General features: G+C 37.0%; 1 protein-coding gene across 1 annotated transcript in view; it reads left to right on the top strand.

Annotated features, from left to right (window-relative positions):
* Positions 1 to 5363, top strand: part of LOC139454112 (protein disulfide-isomerase TMX3-like) — a 140287-nt gene extending 134924 nt beyond the window's left edge. Inside the window, exons 10-14 of the mRNA XM_071235629.1 lie at positions 1807 to 1860; positions 2738 to 2930; positions 3518 to 3586; positions 4439 to 4604; positions 5104 to 5363. Of these exons, the coding sequence (XP_071091730.1) occupies positions 1807 to 1860; positions 2738 to 2930; positions 3518 to 3586; positions 4439 to 4604; positions 5104 to 5150 (529 nt within the window). The 3' untranslated portion in view covers positions 5151 to 5363. The remainder of the gene's footprint in view (positions 1 to 1806; positions 1861 to 2737; positions 2931 to 3517; positions 3587 to 4438; positions 4605 to 5103) is intronic.
* The last annotated feature ends 17310 nt before the right edge of the window (positions 5364 to 22673 follow it).

Here is a 22673-nt window from a genome sequence, read left to right as displayed (position 1 = left end):
GCAAGGCCATATGGCCCATAGTACAGTTCAGTTTTAACAGATACATTAAAAATCAACGTGATCTTGAACATAGTATAACATATTCACCTGACTTTAAATACATGTTTCAAATACATTGCTTAAGATTTGATAACTTCTTCATTGGTCGAAATTCAACAAATTGATCATCAATTGATTGTCTTTTTGTGTAATATCTAAATTAGGTAGAAACTTTTATCTCAATGTTTTATATTTTTCACATATAAAAAGAACATGAAACTCATCTTCAATCTCCTGGTTGGTACAGTTAGATCATATTTGATTTTCAAAATCACTATCCTTGGTTCTATGATATTTATTGACAAGAAATAGTTATGGAGAGATATTCTGAATTTACAAAGAGCTCTCAGTTGAGTTTTATCTTGTAATATGCTTAAATGTTTGTCTGGTTGTAACAATGATTTAATACTAGCATAATGCTTGAGAAAGTGTGAAGAGAAAACTTGTTGGTGCCAATTTTGCTGAAATATGTCTAATAATCTTTGTTTACATTTGAGCAAAAATAGTTTTTCATTACCAGTGTCTTGTGAGATCCATACAAAGGAAAATCCAGTATTAAATAATAATTATCCTTTGATGTGTGCTCCATATTTGTTTTACAAGAGCTTTCATGTCCCAATTTCTCTGATGAAAATAGTGTTTGAAGTGTTGTAAAATAATGTCTTGATGATTCTTTAGTCCTTGAAGAGTTATCTTTCTTTTTCTGTGAATTCATGGAAACATTCGTAAAATCATCTGCCTTTGGACTGAATCCGTAAATTGATTCTGTCATTTTAAACTTTTTGTTTTGACCAACCTCTTTCTTTTAAGAGAAATGCCAACCACAACTGTATTGCTTCGATGTAATTTGGATTTGACGACCATTCCACATCTGTTTGTCTTCTCGTAGGTTCCTAATAAACCATGCTGGTTGTGAGGCATGAATTGGCCATCATGGCCGTTGGTTGTTCACAATCACACGGAACTGGTATTCTGATTAAAATATCCAAACTTATTGCCCATTTACTGTCATCTTCACCCATCTATATTGAATGTTCAGATGGAAATGTGTGATGGTTAAACTTCTATCTATTCCTAAACCAGCTTGGATTGTATATTCCCCAGAGAGCTGAGAAAGAAATTTGAGTGCAAACAGAATCATTGACTGGGGTAATAGCATAGTGCTCTGAACAGGCTTTAAAAGTGGAATTGGCGCATGATAAATATACACATGATGATGATGATGATGATGATGATATAGTTGCTGAATGCATTGATTTTTTTCTTTAATTATGACACAATCTATTGGAGTGATGTTTGAAATTGTGACAGATGGCATATTGCACTCTTGGTGTATTTTTACATGAAGAGAAGTGGTTGATTGTTAATAGGTGTAAAATTTCATTATGTTATTTAGAACATATTTGAATTCCTGTGGACTAGGTCATGGTTAGCTAGCCTGCAAAGACCCAACTCGGACTCAACTCTCTTTCGGTAGCTCTATAAATGTGTCCTCTATTCCTGACATTCACACTATCAACCACTGGTTTGTCTGGTCCAGGAAATAATGTATTCTATTTTAGATCCTGCTATTATTAACATCAAATACATTTTATTTTTCCTACAATCTGGATTGACATAAACAGCTACTGCCGAGGACTGTATTTCAGTGTATGTCATTGTATGTTTAGGCAACTGGATATATTTTACAAGAAAGTGTCCAAACTGTTTCTGTTTTTCATGGAATAATATGGAATAAAAACTATAGTTTAATATTTTATTTTTCAGAATAAAAAGTATAGCAAAGCAGATTGCCAGTGAGCCCCGGGGGCACCTCCACAGGTAAGACATACACCTTACTGATGTATCAGATAACTTTACCAAGTTAGCCAGTGAGAGTACTGATATTGTAATTCCCATACTTTAACATAGTCATGCAATCTGTGGGCTCTCCAGATAATAACACTGGTCCCCAACCTATGCTGGTTGTAAGAGTTGACTGAAGGTTGGGCGACTTGGTTGATTGCATGTCATCATAAACCAACATAGAGCAATGCACAGAATATCAAATACTGGATGGCCTGGTCCTGAGTCAATGATGAACAGGCTGCCTTCATATAGCTGGAATATTGCTTAATTTGGCATTAAAAAAACAAATTTATGATATTTTTTTTCCAAATACTAGGGACTATTTTACAAGATCACTACAATTCTATCAAATGAAAAGTGTCATTAAACAATGTTATTGTTATATATATTTTTATATCATCCATTTGAACTACTGTATTAATTGTAATACTGTCTATATTATTTCCCTTCATTCACTTCCCCCTGGGGCGGTCGGGTAGCCTAGTGGTTAAAGCGTTCGCTCGTCACACTGAAGACTCGGGTTCGATTCCTGACATGGGTACAATGTGTGAAGCCTATTTCTGGTGTCCCCCAGCGTTATTTTTCTGGAATATTGCTAAAAGTGGCGTAAAAACCATACTCACTCACTCCAGGGAGAGGTGAGGTGGTCAGTTAGCCTTTTGGTTAAAGCGTTCGCTCATCACGCTGAAAACCCAGGTTCGATTCCCGACATGGGTACAATGTGTGAAGCCCTTTTCTGGTGTCCCCTGTCATAATATTGCTTTGATATTGCTTAAAGGGGCGTAAAACCACTTACTCACTCACTCACTCACTCACTCACTCACTTCCCTCATCTGCTTCTATAATCCAGCAAGTTCCAGTTTCTGTGGATGAATGATGTGGACACTGCCAACAGCATCACCATGTCCTTCCTCAGCACGCCTTCTGTCTTTGTCCTTGACCCCGAGAAGCACATGCACTACTTCCCAGAATCCACTGTGACAGACTTCACAGTAGCTTCCTTCAAGCAGTTCCTACAGGATGTGGAAGACGGAAACATTCAGGTAAGTAGACGTGACACAAGTGTATTACCTCCCCTGTGGGGCAACTGATGGATCGAGGGTCAGAGACAGAGGTAGGGACAATGTTATGATGAAATGATCCCATACATTCAAGATTTCCTACAGAAATACAGCTGCAGCTATAGAAATACACACAAAACATGTATGGTCATCCAAATATATTTTCACCTAGAACATGAGATGGAACCGTTTTGATTTTTTAATACCTATTTTAATTATTTTAATGGGTAATATTGTACTGAACATATTAAATTAGGATCCATGATATTGTCTTTGTCTTCACATTTAGACACACTGTATTCTGTTATCTAAAGACATGGAACATCAGGAAACCTTGAGAGATTACTGGGATGTCGGTCTTATTAGATACCAATAAACAGGGCATTGTGGATCTACAAATAGAATACTCACCAGATATTTGAGGATGGAAAAATACAATATTTTAACATAGTTTCTAACTGTTATGGTTCTGTATTCTGGCAACTCATGGATGTCCAAAGACCTGAATCAGGTCGATACCCCAACGGACAAGGCGGTGACTGAACATGACATGATGTATGTTGTTGCAGGGATCTGGAGGGACGGGGTTCTTCCAGAGACTCCTGAGACTTGGCTATGACCTGGTGTCGACAGTTGTGGTGAGTCAGGATGATTATCCATGATGATGATGATGATGATGATTGTGATGATGATTCCAGGAGTGACAACACTTAACTAACAAATTCTGAAGTCTCTATTTGGACTTGGGCCATATGATCCTGTGTTTGTCCAGGTGAATATTTGACTTGCCTTTGCATGTGTTTGTGATTGATGCTACTCATGGCAGGATACACTCATCTTTTTGCAAACAATTGGCATTGTCACTACTTGATAGTGATTCTTAAACACATGCTTATGACTTAGTCAGAATCGTACAATGGACTCTGCCTTTAGCAGAGATTTCTTATGAATATGGAAGCGTTTTTGTTGCTATTTATTATTATTATGATTATTTTAATAATGTTCTTGCTTGTCATGTTTGTCATAAGGCCTGACTAAAATGGGGCTAAAGCTGTCAATGATTTATCTGGTGGTAGTGGGGTGACCTCTGTTGGAAGCACTGGTTTGCAGGAACAAGTCTTTTTCTTGTCATCCTTTTCGACTTTTACGACAAGCAGCTGTTTGTAGGCTATGCTAAGCAGTATTTCATTTTCATTTTACTTTAAACTGTCATCATGACAAAATTTTGACATCCATGATATGGAGTTTTTGTCTCATTTGAAATTTGGTCTTGAAATGGATTTGTCCTTGGAAATAGAACTTGGAAATAGAATCACCTTGACATTGACTTGTCCCCTATCTGTTACCATAGTGATATAGTGTGATGTTGTTTCACCTGGGAAATAGGATGACCTTGACATTGACTAGTTCCCTATCTGTTAACGTGGTGATATAGTGTGAAGGTGTCTGACCTGGGGGAGTAACACTGACATGTCCCCTTGTGTTCCCAGAGCATCTGGCAGGCGTCTCGCTGGCTGTTCCTGCTGATGTTTGGCCTGCCCACCATCATCATCAGCGTGGTGTGCTACAGCCTGTGCTGCATGGAGCCCATCGACGACGAGATGGCCGAGGATGAAGATGAAGATGAGGACTACATGCTGGAGGAAGAGGAAGCAGGTCAGTGGCGGACTTGAAGCTTCATGAGCATAGAGTGTAGAACTATCTGGAGCGAGTGTAGACACAATATACGTGATGAAAGTTTAGGTATGGTAACTAAGTAGGCGGAGAGAGCCATACAAGTGACATACCCGTCTTTTAAGTTTGCACTGATCCTAAGCACCATCCTTTTGTGTTTTTGTGAACTTGTCAAACAATGTGATAAAAATATAATCTGTTGAAATATGAAAAATAGGTGAACTAGATGGTATTTCATACAGACTTAATTATTTTGGTTAGTTTTATAGATATCAGGTCAGAGTTATTGCCCCTTTATGTTGTGAATAAACCTGCAACAGTCTAACAATTTAATAGTTCATTCAAAATGAATTGTGAAATGTTGCTTAATGTGACTTAAATTATACATGGATTGTAAAATAGTTTTAATGGTTCTTTATTATTTGATTTGAAGACATCGTCAGACATCACTCTATGACAGTCTGCTAATTGTTCTTTGCAGGTGAAATTCAGCCATCAAAAACAGAAGAAGACAAGAAAACGGACTGAGGGAAATCTTTTAACAATCTTTAGATTGTGGAGTGACCCTTGGAGTCTTGTCAAAATAGCCATGAAGTTGACACCAAATGTTGACTTCATTGCTTTACTATTTTGTCTCCTTAAGAACAAACACTGATATGGTTTACCAACAAACAGTTTAAGAATATTCCATCTGAATTGAAACTAAGGTTCAAGTGATATGAGGCCAGAGCAAATATACAATATGTTTTGAAGGAATAAACTTTTATATACTTTTTTTTATTGACAACTTAAATCTGTCATGAATAAGATGGACAGTCTCCAACTATTAGATACATCTTCTACTTGTTGTCCATCATTCACCCTTGCAGCACCAATGAATATGTGTTAGCAGGCTGGAATAAATTAATTATTAGATCGTGATCCCAATCCTCGTCTCTAAATATCATCTATGCTAATACTGATAAAGTGAAAATATTGAGGTTCGTTCACGTGATTACTATCTGGTAACGCTCTGGCAGTCAGGTGACTAAGTTCAGGCTATATTGTGCAGCGTGTGCAGCCATGAGTGTACCTACATTACCAGCATAAACTGAAAGAAAACAAACATGCAGATGCTGTATTTAAAGCACTATTGACCAAATATAACCGTGTGCGAAATACGCTACAGTCGGAAAGCGCACGTAAAATCTCCAACATAACTAACTAAGTATAACTCTTTACAATCACCTGACTGTCGAATTGATTCTGGATTGTAACCATGTGCTCAAAACTCAAAAGTGTTTTATCGCTAGTTAAATGGATGTTTCTTGAGAAGCACACTTAACAATCTTTGTCAGTACTGTAAGTAATATTCCTTGTTTTTGTTTTATGAGTATTAGTACACATGCAGCCATCTTTGTTAATTAATCATTGAGATATTTCATGGTTCTGTTTCAAGTGGTGAGGACTTTACATATAATGCCTTCTGTCTTCATTTGTATAAAATCATTTTATTTTATTGTATATTTTATCTTATGTATAAAAGTGTAAAATACCTTCTCTTTTCGTTTTGAAAATTCTAAAGAAAATCTAATGATTAATTGATTATGGCCTTAAATCTGGTTTCTTTAGAATCTTGGTCAAGAGGCGTTTCCCAAAAAGGGGGTTATCTGGTAGCTGAATACAGTCACAATTGCATTACCATAAAATCACAATCACATCCAAAGTTCTTGAAGATTTATGTAAGGTAATGTTCTGTGGAACACATCATCAACTTGTTGTGGCTTAAATTGAACAAATAAAAGTAAGTCTGTGAGTGTTGTAGACAGCAGGCAATATTCCAGCAATGGAATGACAGCCAAGTCATTTCTGGACAGGCAACCCAGTGGTTGAAAGCATGAACACCATCTCATGCTGTCTTGGTATAATTTGGAATTTATTCAGGAATTATCATGTTGGCATATGTCAACTAAGTCATTGATATTTTGATCAAACTAATGAATGCTGCAAATTATACCAACCAATGGCAACTGGCAAAGCAGACTTGCAGCAACCGTGAGACTATGTTTGTTATGCAGTAGCCGCAATTGTTTCTAATGTTATGTCAGAAAATAAATTTTAGCTCACAGACTTGTAAGAACGTAAATTATGGCTCACAGACCTTCAGCAACCGTGAGAAATGTTTTGTTATACATTAGCCAGGATTACCTCCTGAAGTAACATAAGTACGTAAATTATGGCTCAGTCTTGCAGGAACTACAAGAAGAGGTCTATTATAAATTAGCCAGGATTACCTCCTGAAGTAACATAAGTAAATAAATTATGGCTCAGTCTTGCAGGAACTGTAAGAAGAGGTCTATTATACATTAGCCAGGATTACCTCCTGAAGTAACATAAGTACGTTATTTATGGCTCAGTCTTGCAGGAACTGCAAGAAGAGGTCTATTATACATTAGCCAGGATTACCTCCTGAAGTAACATAAGTACGTAAATAATGGCTCAGTCTTGCAGGAACTACAAGAAGAGGTCTATTATACATTAGCCAGGATTACCTCCTGAAGTAACATAAGTACGTAAATTATGGCTCAGTCTTGCAGGAACTGTAAGAAGAGGTCTATTATACATTAGCCAGGATTACCTCCTGAAGTAACATAAGTACGTTATTTATGGCTCAGTCTTGCAGGAACTGCAAGAAGAGGTCTATTATACATTAGCCAGGATTACCTCCTGAAATAATGTGAGTACATAAGTTGTGGCTCACAGAATCTCAGGAACCATAGGAATAGGTTTGTTATATTAAATTTTGTAGTTCAACCACGTATGTGTTACTCAGCTCGCTCAACAACATTGACCAAATATTTTATCATTTTAAATTTCATATTGCCTGAAATGACCAGAAAACTTTGCTGCAAATTTTAGAAACCCAAAGGCAACTAGCAAAGCCATTTCTTTGTTCAGTGAATAATTGAATAGTGCTATTTGCATTTGTAATTTCCTTGGTGAAAATGAGGTTTAATTCTGAGTATTTCCCTGCCATGTTGAGAATATATGATTGGTACACTCACCTTTCGTAACTTTCTATATCATAGAAATGGTGACAGAATGTTATGTTGTTTATCAATCACACGTTGATAAATATCAGAAGCATCAGCCAAACTGTATCTCCATGTGGCATGTGTGGAGTTTCTAGCTATGATGGTATATTGAAATTTGTCAGAAAGTAATTAATTCTGTATGTTGTGAATGGTGAATCAGTTGTGTATCAGTTGTGTTTACACTGTATCTTAATTAATTTTTTAAATTTATTGATGTATTCCACAAACCCAAATTAATTTTTTGAAAAACCCTCTTAAATATGAAAAGCGGTATTTTTTCCCTCTGGCTGAAATGGTTATTTCTTTCTTTTCTGAACAGCATGTGTCATCTCAAGAAATAAGAAGAATATTACCCTACGTTTGTAAATTGTAGTTTATATAATGGATTGTTAATATGTCTGCAGAATCATAGAAAAAAGTAATTTATGTGATATCGTTAACTCAGTTGTTAAAGTTTTGAAATTGTCAAAATCAATTTCGGACAATAAAATCCTCTAAAGTCATTGACTTTATTAATGATTAGAATCTTAATATTAAATAATTCAATACCTGATATATTTTAAGATAATTTTATAATAATTTTTCCGACCACAGATTGACATATTGCGTAAAGTGTTCTATTTCTGAGGTAAGATATGATGTGTGAATCGGATGTGTATGGATACAGTTTGTTCAAGTAGTCTTGCTGTGACTTGCCCTCAGAGAGTTTATACTTGTTGTGAGTTAGTTGTTCTAGCCTTAGATTAGTGGATTTAAGCAGGGAACTTAAAGATAGTCATTAAGCAATCCCCATCGACTGGAAGACCCAAAGTACCATGTGACCTAGATATGTCTAAATGGAATTCCCTGTATGCACAAGTTGGCACTTTGATATTTTGATGAAACACACACCACCAAAAAATGAAAAAAAGTTTTTTTTAATTTCCTAAAGCTAACATCCATGCAGTTTATGAAATGGCTGCTCAATGGCTGCTCAACGGCTGCCTATAACAGTCACACCGTTTTGTCAACATTTGAGATAATGGGTGTCATGTTGTTTTGCAACCAAGCCAAGTGTTTTTCTAATGTTATTTCTGTGGTTGAGGTTAATATTCTTTAAGATTGATTGATGTCAATGTATTATACAGTAGTACTGTTTTTGATGTGTTAATAACAAGTTTGAACTTTCATGTTATATTGATAACACAGTTTGAACTCATTGACAATGATATATGTTATGTGTAGCCATGGTATTATCCTGCAGGAATATGTACCCATATGTTTACTCTGTGTGAAGCTTATTTACCCTGGCATCTGTACAATTCTCCTTATTTAAGTTTAACTTAATTTCTTTTCATCAAGTTAATATATATTTGATTGATTGAAATACATTTGTTTTTTTTTTAGTGTCAGGTGTTTCACATTACTTAGTTTATCAATCAAATGGTCCTACAAATAAGGAAGAAAATTAAGATTATGAGGGCTGTCACTTTTATTCCCTACAAATCTGTGAATATTTTCAGAAAATTAAGCTAATGTCATGGGCACTTGCCCATTTAAAAGGTGTTCTATTATCTAACAACATGTTAGTTTTCTCCCTGCACCCAAAACTTCACAATTTTGAAATGACATACAATTATTTAAAACTCTTTTACCACACTTAAATAATTTGTTTTCATTTTCACCTGTTTTACAATAAAATATTCACTTGAAAAGTTTAATGTTATTTTCATTTCAATGATTTACCCTACCTGTTGAAAAATATCTGTAATAAAAACAAAGCTGAACCAGAGAATCAATGTGAAGGCAATTGCTAGCAGAGACCATGATTTTTATTTTATATTTTATGGTTTCTGTAGCTAGTGAACCCTTTTACCAATGTTTCTTGAATACTGACCCTTTGCCATTGGCTATAATATTAATGCTTCGGTGGATGAGGTTCCGTTGTGTAACAGATGAACAGAGCTTTACTTCATGACATAATCTGTGCTGAGTATAATCATGTTATAAGATTTTACTTACAAATTTTGTGCAATAAGTATGATTAGCATGCGGGAGTGTACATACTTAAAGTCTGGAAACTTGATGATTGTGTTAGTCTGTTATATATTCTATCATCTACATGTATGTGTGGCTGTTTTTGATATATATTCAATTTAATTCATGTTGTTTTCATTGGCTCATTTATTTTACAACTTATGGGATATATTGCTACAATAAATTTGATCATAATGCTTTGCAGATCACTGTGACATCATCGTTACAATGACATCAAAATCCAATGACATCACTAATCTCTCTGCCACTGAGGCTGGCTTGTTGTAAGGTTTACACTCAAGACACTGGTTAATACTGTTTATGAACAGAAGTTAGAAGAATGATTTTGGATGATAAATAGAATTTCTCCTGAATGTCTTTTAGTATTAAATATATCAATATGAGTTTGCTTAAAGTTTAAAACTCATAGCAATTCTCAGAGGCTGAAACTTTTATCAACTTGATATTTGATTTTATAAGACACTAGGGTGAGATTCTCATATTGGCTTGTTGTTGCTCCATAGTTTTATCCCAGTTTGAGTGTGTAGAGTATGAAGCCATGATGGATTCAGAAACCAGATAATAGGCATAAATACTGTGACTCCATTCCATAAGCAATCTTAGCTCTAAGATCATCATAACTGCAACATTTCAACATTGTCTTATGACAGTTGTAGGTCTAAAATTGCTTTGTGAAATGGTCCATATTCCCTACAGAGCCTTTGTCCACTCGTACGAAACAGTTGTATCTCTTGATGACATAGAGTTCACCCGTTCATGATGTAGAGTTTATTGTAGTCACAGTTGTGCACATCTGGGCGTTCATGCCAACATGCTGGCTTGGCCTCACCAGTTAAACTGAAATTGATTTTTTTTGTAATTTAATATAAGAGAGGAAACTTGTAACAGATTTAATTTTTCCTGTTATCATCATTTTCAAAAATTCCTAGAAAAGTCTTGTACAACCTGTACATACTACAAAACAAACTTAAGAAAAATCGGTGTGTCCAGTGTTTTGGTGATAGTAAGCATTCTGTATGCAATAGAAGAATCAGTGTAAAATCCATTGACCAAGGGACTGCAGTTGAGTTTGACACAGTGCCGGTGGAGTTCATGCTCTGGTTGTATTTCGTCAATTCACCCCACTGGTCGACAGGGTACATGAGCAAATCTTCCTCACCTGTTGCTGATAATGATGGTCCACGGATTCAGTAGCCACCTATGTTATTTCTTTAATTTTTGGGGCAGTAATCAGTCAGCCATGGGCTTCCAGTGTTCTTTGTTTTACTCCCAAGAGCATTGAGTATTTTTGCCCTTTTATCAACAAGAACCTACAAAGTATATACAAGTACATGTGTTTAGATGAAGGAGGTTGCAGTTCCCATAGTAACTGTTGTGGTTCTGTTTGAGTCGTTTGTATCCAAGTCTTATTGTGAGTGAGTTAGTTAAAGTTTAATGTCAAATCGGCAATATTTCAGCCATATCGTGACGATCCAAGTCTTATAAGGTAAAACGGTTGTTCTGTTTGGCAGACATGGTTGGACAAATATGTCTCCACGTTATAATGAATAACTGTTGGAGATATCAATACCTTTTAACTGTTGTATCATCTGTTGAACTTAATACCAGGAGGCAAACAGTCCTTACCTTGGTGATAGGAAGAAATAAGTTATATCATATGTATATGTGATCTGTACAAGTTCAAAAGAGAACCAGATCTGTTCTCTTAGGACTTCTAGAATGATTTATAAAGAAGTATTTCATAGTATTTTGTTTGTAATGATTTTGTCTCAGATGTGTGGATGTATAGTGATGTTATAGTATTCGGAGATGCATGTCTCCCAGTCCTCATCTCTCTGTTGGACATGCTTGGTGTTTGTGTTCCTCAGAACAACTTGAAATCAGAACTGTGCACGTGTGAAGTAGGTTTGAGGTAGGATCTCATGTAGGGTAAAGATGACATACCACTATAGTCCAGTGATTGATCATCATCACATGGATGTTGCTTTCTTTGACACCAGAAGGTTTCAATGCCATTGGACCAAAGTTCCAATACATTACAGAGGTGGATTCACGGTATTGTATCTAGAATAACGAGTGGTGTATTCGGGTAGGGTGGGGTGGGATGGGTGGTTTGGTGGTTGGGGGCTTGTAGAGGGGTGAGGAGTTTCAAAAGTCAAAGATATACAGAGGTATTTGGGTAGGGGGTGGTGGTGTATGGAGGGTGGGGGTGTATGGAGTGTGAAGGATGTCATTGTTGTCCTATTCAGGTTTCAGTTTCAGTGTCAGGACAGCCATCCCTAATGCCCTGAAACTGTCACTTCATTATCTCCTGTGAATCATTCTGTGCTCACAATTGAATATCCTCATAACCACCAGATATTACAGGATTTTAAAATGTTTTCTTTGATAATGTTTGTCTGGACACAAATCTCCATCTGACTTGATTGTCATAATAAGATACTAATTTTCTCAATGGAAAATTGGGAATCGCTGGAATTGTATGTTTTATGATACTCAACATCATCAGATAGCAAATATAATGAGTTAGTGGGAGATACATGTGCTGGACAATACTTTAGAGTACAGACTATCTTTGTCACATTCATCAGATATATTATTGAGTTAGTGGAGGATACATGTATTATAAACTAAAGACTATCTTTGTCACATCCATCAGATACATGTACTATACCATACTACAGACTATCTTTGTCACATTCACCACATTATGAGTGAGTGAGTGAGTTGGGTTTAATGCCGCTTTTAACTATACTCCAGTTATATCGCGGCGTGGCAGCTTAATGTGGGAGGAAAGCCCCAAGTGATGCAGGTCTCAGACGTTTACCACTTCTGTGAAACCCATGAGCACGGGTATGGTGCCGACAAACCTAGAAACATAATCGGACCCACAATCATAGGTTTCTGGCGTGCCCAAGGGACGCAACTCTGTACAGCGAATCGCGGCGCCTTAGATGACTGGGCCATCCGTGCCCCCTACCACATTATGAGTACATGAATTACACCATGCCACAGACTATCTTTGTCACATTCATCACATATATAAAATTAGTGGGAGATACATATATCATACATTACTGCAGACTGTCTTTGTCACATTCATCACATATATTAAATTAGTGGGAGATACATATATTATACATTACTGCAGACTGTCTTTGTCACATTCATCAGATATATTGAGTTAGTGGGAGATACATATATTATACATTACTGCAGACTGTCTTTGTCACATTCATCACATATATTGAGTTAGTGGGAGATACATATATTATACATTACTGCAGACTATCTTTGTCACATTCATCAGATATATTGAGTTAGTGGGAGATACATATATTATACATTACTGCAGACTATCTTTGTCACATTCATCAGATATATTGAGTTAGTGGGAGATACATATATTATACATTACTGCAGACTGTCTTTGCCTCATTCATCAGATATATTGAGTTAGTGGGAGATACATATATTATACATTACTGCAGACTGTCTTTGTCACATTCATCAGATATATTGAGTTAGTGGGAGATACATATATTATACATTACTGCAGACTGTCTTTGTCACATTCATCAGATATATTGAATTAGTGGGAGATACATAAATCATACATTACTGCAGACTATCTTTGTCACATTCATCAGATATATTGAGTTAGTGGGAGATACATATATTATACATTACTGCAGACTGCCTTTGTCACATTCATCAGATATATTGAGTTAGTGGGAGATACATATATTATACATTACTGCAGACTGTCTTTGCCTCATTCATCAGATATATTGAGTTAGTGGGAGATACATAAATCATACATTACTGCAGACTATCTTTGTCACATTCATCAGATATATTGAATTAGTGGGAGATACATATATTATACATTACTGCAGACTGTCTTTGTCACATTCATCAGATATATTGAATTAGTGGGAGATACATATATTATACATTACTGCAGACTGTCTTTGTCTCATTCATCAGATATATTGAGTTAGTGGGAGATACATATATTATACATTACTGCAGACTGTCTTTGTCACATTCATCAGATATATTGAATTAGTGGGAGATACATATATTATACATTACTGCAGACTGTCTTTGTCTCATTCATCAGATATATTGAGTTAGTGGGAGATACATATATTATACATTACTGCAGACTGTCTTTGTCACATTCATCAGATATATTGAATTAGTGGGAGATACATATATTATACATTATTGCAGACTGTCTTTGTCACATTCATCAGATATATTGAGTTAGTGGGAGATACATATATTATACATTACTGCAGACTGCCTTTGTCACATTCATCAGATATATTGAGTTAGTGGGAGATACATATATTATACTTTACTGCAGACTGTCTTTGTCACATTCATCAGATATATTGAGTTAGTGGGAGATACATATATTATACATTACTGCAGACTATCTTTGTCACATTCATCAGATATATTAAGTTAGTGGGAGATACATATATTATACATTACTGCAGACTGTCTTTGTCTCATTCATCAGATATATTGAGTTAGTGGGAGATACATATATTATACATTACTGCAGACTGCCTTTGTCACATTCATCAGATATATTGAGTTAGTGGGAGATACATATATTATACATTACTGCAGACTGTCTTTGTCTCATTCATCAGATATATTGAGTTAGTGGGAGATACATATATTATACATTACTGCAGACTGCCTTTGTCACATTCATCAGATATATTGAATTAGTGGGAGATACATATATTATACATTACTGCAGACTGTCTTTGTCACATTCATCAGATATATTGAGTTAGTGGGACATACATATATTATACATTACTGCAGACTATCTTTGTCACATTCATCAGATATATTAAGTTAGTGGGAGATACATGTATTACACCATACCACAGACTATGTCACATTCATATACACGTCACTAATTACTGGTATTTGGGCTTGTCAGGGATCAGATATCAGTTCGCTATACACATTACTAATTAGTGGTATTTGGGCTTGTCGGGTATCAGATATCAGTTCGCTATACACGTCAATAATTAGTGGTATTTGGGCTTGTCAGGGATCAGATATCAGTTCGCTATACATGTCACTAATTAGTGGTATTTGGGCTTGTCAGGGATCAGATATCAGTTCGCTATACACACCACTAATTAGTGGTATTTGGGCTTGTCGGATATCAGGTATCAGTTCGTTATATACATTAGTTAGCTGTGGAGAGTTCTTTGTGTACGTAAATTTAATATGATAATATATAGGAGATAAATTGGGGATTTTGTAACGGTTTGTTGTATCCGTTTGTTCGCTATCTGTGTTCATTGTATCCGTGTGCTACTGTATTTTGTTTTGTTTGTTTCCATTTGATATTTTGAATGATGCCTATTTCGTTTGCTCAATATTGTTTTTTTAACAGGAACAATGGGATAGAGATCACTGTAATAAGCTGTCCCATTGTATTGTTTGTGAAAAATGTTTGTATTAAAGAGAAACAAAAAAGTGAAAATAGCAATTGTATTCAAAAGGATAGATTGAAGTGGATATCTTGTTTTTATTCTCTATGGCATCCTTTCATTGTAAAGCACTTAGTGCTAGAACTGATATGGGATCATATCATGCCATCAGTCCCATGCCATCAGTCACAGTTACGCCACAACAAGTTAATTATTTTTTACCCAAAGTGAGGACAGTTCTCTTTAAATGACACCATTTATTGCTGAGAGGCCTGAAAGATTTTGTACTTTGCCTTAAGAAATTACCACTGTTTGATTGGCATTCTAGAAGTTGGTGAGGAAATAAGAAAATGTTCAACAATAAAGAAGAAGTTGTTGTCCATAAAGTTGTATGTTTTCTTTTCAAATTTAAATACAATGTTTCTAAAAAAAGATGATAGAATACAAATGATTTGATATGATTAATAGTTATAGAAGTTTACCTTTCAGTTTACTTTGATACTATCTATCATTAAGAACCATTTTGGGTTATCTAAATAAGTAAGAACCTGAATGTAGTTGCACATTGATGATGTGAGATTCTGAAGAGCAAAACATTATTTTTTGTGGCCTTGTATTATATCATTCATTTTTTCAAAATGTAAGCTTGCATGTTTTAAACAGTGTAGACCAAGACAAACCACTCCACACTGTGGCACCTGGCATCTTTGTTGTCATAACAACAAGATAATTATGAATTCCCCTAAAGTCTTGATGTTACTGTTATATTCTTATAAATGTGACACATGCTGGTTTTTGCCTTATGTGAATAGGTCCTGGAATTTTAAAGAATCCATTTTAGCAGTTTATCCAAATTTAAAAAAGGCCTAAAAATAATGTGCTTCCAATTTCAAAGAATGATGTGAAAATAGTAGAGTTTTGTAGAGTTGGTAGACTGCTCCAAGTCCCCTGAAAGTCAACTGAGCTTATGTTAGGCCTATTTGCCTTACGTTCATCATGCATTGTCCGAAAGAAGTGCGCATATGAAGCTGTTGTTTCTTTTTCTATTTTTTTTCTTAGAATGTTAGAAACTGAGCATTGATGTTTGTCTGCAATGTATATTTCTCAACAAAAAAATGTTAATGTTAAAAAAAGAAGAAGTGAAAAAGTGTATTTGTTGGAGGTTAAGAAGCATTGATGGTTGTTTCATATTTTTCAACAGGTCCTCATTATTTATGGAGAAAATATTAGGATATCAGCGCTGACAGCATCTTTTGTCAAGGCTTTCCATATTGACATTTAAAACCGTTGACTACATGTTTAGGTGAGCTACAGTGTTGGGACACCATTTTGTTCAAGAGTGTTGTAAAGCTAAGCTGTGTTTAATGTACATTTTTATGTACGCTCTTGTTTTATCATGAACTGTGAATACCACTGAAAAGTCAACTTTTAAGGCTTATGCATCTTCCCGAGGCAAGGGACTTAACAGTCTGTAAAAGTCCAGTTTCCACCTTGCCAAACGAGACTGGAATTTCTGGACTCGATCGTAGCACCACCAGTGCCTATTACGAGTTATGTCCCTTCTGTGTTCTCCTATTGACCAATCAGATTCCACCTCTGATATCGCTTCAAACAAAATAGCAGCGCCCAGTGAAGACGATCTGATCGATATCAAGATCTACATTGTAATAAAACGGGTCTTACTTCGCGAAGTGCATCAAATAACGTGAGCACCAAGATTAAAAACATGAAACGATTTGAAAAATATCGGCTGACGCTCTGTTGATGGTACACATGCATTGCAAATCCTGCATTCGACTGAAAGCTGCAAGGCAGTTTATGAACCGGATGTCGATATCGTTACGAGATTTTGAACTATGCATAGACTCGTTAGTCCAAAGTCCAAAGTACAACTCCATAATTCCAGCACAGTTCGGCAAGGGTGGTAACTGAACTTTCATAGTCAGTTAACTCCTTGCCTCGGGAACATGAGGCTTATATGGAAAGGCAGTATATGCTCCAGTTATTGAAATAATCATCAGTCATTGTAACAAACAGCACACGTTTCTTCCATCACCTCCTACTCCGTCTATATGCTGAATGTCAGTTGTACATCGTACTACTTATGTCATATGTTGTGTGTCCCTGTCTCTGGGTGAATGAAAGTGATGTGTGGAGAATACATGAATAAATATTTTCCTGACGATTGTCTTGTTTTAGTTTGAGACACATCCTTGTAAAACTACATTTGCTTGCTGTGAATACCTTTCTTACCGTGAACATGGGTTTCATGCTGCTTTGAACTGTGTTTCAGTTATATCACAGGGAGGAAAGCATAGAGGTGATGCAGGTCTTTGATGTAATTTTATTGGAAACTAAAACGACGCATCTCCTTCATTGTGTGCGTGGTGGGTGTTGAAAAACCTAGAAACATAATTTGGTTTAACCGGGATTTGAACCCACAGTCGTAACAGAATGTAGAAACCCATGATCATTGGTTTCAGGCCTGCATAAAGGGAGACAACTCTACACAGACTCCTCAAGTGAGAATCCACTTGGTTTAGTTATGATCTTATATGACACCATATTGTTTGTAAAGGCCCAATCATACTGGAAAGTAAATAACATACTCTGCCATGAATTTGGAAATTACTCGATTCTGATCAGTCATAGGTTAGCAAACGTAGGCACAACCCCAATTTGACAGCTGCTTGACCAGGGAAACTACTACATGTATTTATAGAATAGCACTTCTCTTTTAGTCATTTTCGGTAGGCATTGTTAAATAATTAGGTGTACAATTCTAGGTTACAAAATGTAAAGTAGTGGCTACTACAATACTTAAAGGATGAAGTGTTTCTACAAAGATTTCAAGCATCAGGGATAACAGAAAACTTGTAATTTTGTGTTTCTTTTTATATATAACTGTGAGTCATATCTATTTTATGTAATATCTTTTCGGTCAAAATGACGCTGTGCTTTCGGTTCCAAATTCAATTTAACGCTGTTAATTCTACAGGTAACCTAGCACTACTTTGAAAACACAGTATGTGTATCTCTTAATTTGCAAAATAAATTAATGTTCAAGTAAATCATATAAGTATGTCTGTCAGCTGGTAAATCACTATCTAATTCTCATATCATTATGACCTTGTGGAAAATGCCAGTAACTTTACTGGAAACTACAATGACACATCTCCTATATTGTGTGAGTGGCGGGTGCAGGACATGCTTACCTTTTTGTGAACCTCAGGTTTCATCACTGGTTTTCAGTGATCGATTCATATTATTTTCACCACTAGTTTTACTTTTGCGTCCAATGGAACCTGGACAATCGAGACTTGTTATTTTCTGACGTTTATATTTAAGGGTTACGGGGAGACCAATCTCGTTGTAATCATACTGGACATCACATGCTACATGACACGTCAGAACGACCTTTCTCGAACTTTGACCGACCAATGAAATGACCAACATGAAAACGACATTAGCCAATCAGACAGCAACCTTCGCGAGTTTAATTTATGGTTCTAGTTACTAAGAATGACGACTTCCATTCCAGACTACGCTTTGAAAATGTTTCTTGAAAAAGGTTTCCCCCAAATTCGGAAGAAAGAACGAAAGAAAATACTCGAATGTCTATGGCCCAGATTATTAGGTGGTACATCACATGGCCTATGCAAAAGTCTCTTTCATTTCAAATGTTTATCCCATTGAAGCGAGGGATAGACGATGTCTAGCATTCGGGATCAGTGGTACAGCTCGTAATATAACTGTAGTTCGGCCCCGTGTTAACCTTGTCGAAGGTTTCATGATTGAAAAAACACATTCGGACCTTCACTTTCGCCATCTCGTATGAGCGACGCCCGGATCAAATGTGTGAGGTGATAGGTCGCTCTGACGTGACCTGTAATGGGATGTCATCAGACCTTTGTGCAGAGGTAGACCGCCTCCGTGGTCCAGTGGTAGAGCGTCCGCCCGGAGAGCGGAGGGTCCGGGGTTCAATCCCCGGCCTCGTCATACCAAAATACGTTAAAAGATGGTACTTGTTGTAACCCTGTCTGGCGCTCCGCATTAAGGGGCTAAAACAAGGACTGGTCGGCTCGGAGTCAGTATACTGTGTCTGAGTGGGGTATTCGTGTTAACCTGCGGCCTGGTATCTCAGTGTGCTAGCACTATAAATCGGCATCAGTCCGGACAAGTACAAGCAGCCACATACACATGCATGCACGTCGCTATATAAGTGCAATGATCTTGGACGCGACGTTAAACCCCATTTCACTTCACCTCACCTTGTGCAGCGGTAGCGAGCACTAAAATTTGGTTTTAATAGAGACCATACAAATTATTTCATGGTCTCTGGATTTAATGAGATTGCAGGCAAACAAACCAAGAATCATGTCAGGGTATCTTCGAACCACCATGTTAGAATTCCTGTGGGTGTGGTGTGGCCGCCTGTAAATATTCGAGCTTGTGTAGTTGTATGTAATTATGTATATATCATCAAGTGTTTTTTAAGTTCAGCTCTTATTTTAATGCCTAAGTCTCAGTCCTTGCTCAACCACCCAATCTAACCTGCTTCACTATTACTATAGCACAGTCACCCTTGCGCTTGCCTTCTCTATTGTTTCTCTGGTCTCTATTATCTAGCCGCAGTCCCTAACTTTCAATGACAGGGTGAATTATGGGACTGGTCAGTTTCAATTGACACTTGTATTTGACTCTGCATTGAAGCAAGTTCTCAGTTCATCGCAGAAACGATTTCGTCTAATATCAGAGATGTGTCCCGGCATATCACATGATGGATATCATAGAGCACAGTGTCTTACACTTGGGCCTCGGTCTATTTAATTCTAACAACTGGCATCTGTAAATCAACCTGCGTTTGCGTGAGTCATTCACCAAAACCACTCCGGTTACGCTTGTACCGAATTATGTAGTAATTGCCAGCAATTGTGCGGGCAGTCGGGTACAAATAATTTGTCATCAAAGTCACCGAGCCTGAACTCCGATCCATTTAATCGCCTCTCACGACCGACAGGTTACTTTGGAACCAACTCTAACCCGGAACTCCACGGGGTGTGCCCAAGTTACAAGGGGAGCTAGACGTGTAGATAACCGAATTATTAGTCACCGTGAACCAGCTATGATTTTTGTCTCGTGTTCACAAGCTGGCCAAATATTACAATTGCTTCATGACCTATTGCACCTCCACTGAAGTGTGGTGGATAGAGGTCTGCAATTGGAGCAGTCGGTCGGTGGTGATAAAAGGGTATACAATGCGGGGACTTGTATGATGAGGGGAAATGAGGACAGGCCATGAGGGTGTGGCGGTGGCATATACACTTTCAGAAAAATAGACTTCCTGGTTTGTTTTGTACATGGGTGGTATTTGGTGTCCATGGTTTGTGCAAATGCTTTCATTACGTTTTGACAGAGACCATGTTCTGGGTTCCACCACAGTGATAACCTCTAAAGCCGGGATTACACATGTCCGCTTTTTTTCGCCCTAATATTTACGTTTACACTTGTGCGTAGTTATTTCCACACGTATCTACATGAGTTAATATTAATGCATACTGTATTGAGACAAAGACGTATAAAAATGTATATACGTCTTTGGTAGATATTATGAGACAAAAATGGTTGAAAACAAGAGACGATGGTGGGTACACGACATTTTTATGAAAAGGAACGAGCGCGGCGAATATCATCAGCTGGTAAAGCAGCTGAATTCGATGGACAACGATGTCATGAATATACAATTTTAGCTTTTATTGTTTGCCTTCGACATGGTCTTACTTGCCATGTGATAATGGAATTCCACGGGGTTCACAATATAACGTGACGTCACTACAGGGGTTATTCCATTTCAGGACTATCTGTATCCGCAGAAATCGGCTTGGGATCGAAAGAAATACGGGTGCGGGACACGTGCTCAAAATGAACGGACACTGGTACAGATAAGTGTAGATGCCTCAGTGTATTTTCTACAAAAGGGAGAATTCCATTGAATACCCTGCCTATATTACATCATAGCTAATATTACTGCAGCTTTCCTAACTTCACTCGGAAAAGTCCCTAGATTTTCAACAGACGTCCACTTCACGGTCAGCCGTCCTAACCAGTTGTCAGGTAAACCGTACCGGGATCCGTGTACAACTGATTTTTTTCAGCCTATATATACTTGCACAAGTGTTTTGGCTTAAATCACTCCCAAAATATTTTTTAAAATTTCGAAAGACAAATCAATGCGTTAATTCTAATCAGGGTGCAATCACTTTGGTAAGATTTGGTAACGTATTTTGAAGTACGCCATGCCAGTCGGGACCCGCAAACACGGTCTTATCTCGGTCGAACAGAGCTCTGGACGATCACATTTCGATGCACAGACTGTGCCGATGTCTACCATTCGTCTTTCATCATTCTACGAACAACGTGGGAAGGCGTTGCTGCATCATCACCATCCTCGAAGTAACCATCGAAGACAAAATAATCGTGGAAGGTGTCTACCAAGTCCTCCACCAAGACTTATTCCCCGCAGAAAGGCTTGGTGTAAAAAAAAATCCTGTCCTGTATCCCAGCCGGGCAGGAAGAATACGGCAGTGTGGCATAGCGTTTGGGTTGATGAATGCAGCGAGGACAATGCGGATGAGGCTAAAGGGGCATTCAGAAATGCCCCTTAAGAAATATCCACTAGTCTCTCTCCCAGACCCTAAAGAATAAAATTGAGAAAGGAGCCGAATTCAAGTCTAAAGAGATTTGGATCGTTCAGATCTCCATTTGGATTATATCTTTTTAATTTTGGAGATATATATTTTTGAATACGATATGTTTATTTCTGGGACTAAATGTCAGTCTAAATATCCATCAGTTGTTGCCGTTCGACAAAAGGACGGCGCGGACACAGAGAGCGTGAACCGAGAAGGGTTCTTCGAAAGCGGATACTTATTTACTATTTAAATATCTCATTTCAGAACCATATTTATTATCACTCCCCTACAATCTCCGAACTTGGTTGACTCGGTTAAGAACAACAAATCACAGGCTAGTAATTGAAACTGGAAGATGGAATAATGTATATAGAAATGACAGACTGTGCTGCTCACTTCGTAACACTGCCATTGGGGATGAATTTCACTTTGTATTATGTTGTTATGAATTACAGGATCTCCGAAAAATCTTTATTACCCAACTATTTTTGATAATATCCAACTGTAGACAAATGTATCTATCTCATGAATTGTCAATATGAGGCATTACTTTTTTTGGTAAGTTTTGTAAATATACTGAACCGCAAAAGAAACGTCACCATAGATAGATATATGAGAAACCTTATTTGTCCAAACACTGTAAACATACTTTGAGAATATATTAAAAAGATGAAACTTGGCAAAACTGATCATCAAGGTTGAAATTAAAGTGTCAAATGTTCCTAAAGTGAAACACAACACTAGTCTCTGAAAAATGGTATCACAAGTCCGCCA

This window comes from Haliotis cracherodii, unplaced genomic scaffold (genome assembly GCF_022045235.1).
Source record: "Haliotis cracherodii isolate W230 unplaced genomic scaffold, xgHalCrac1.p SCAF_10, whole genome shotgun sequence".
NCBI lineage: Eukaryota > Metazoa > Mollusca > Gastropoda > Lepetellida > Haliotidae > Haliotis > Haliotis cracherodii.
This window is presented reverse-complemented; position numbering and strand designations above follow the sequence as displayed.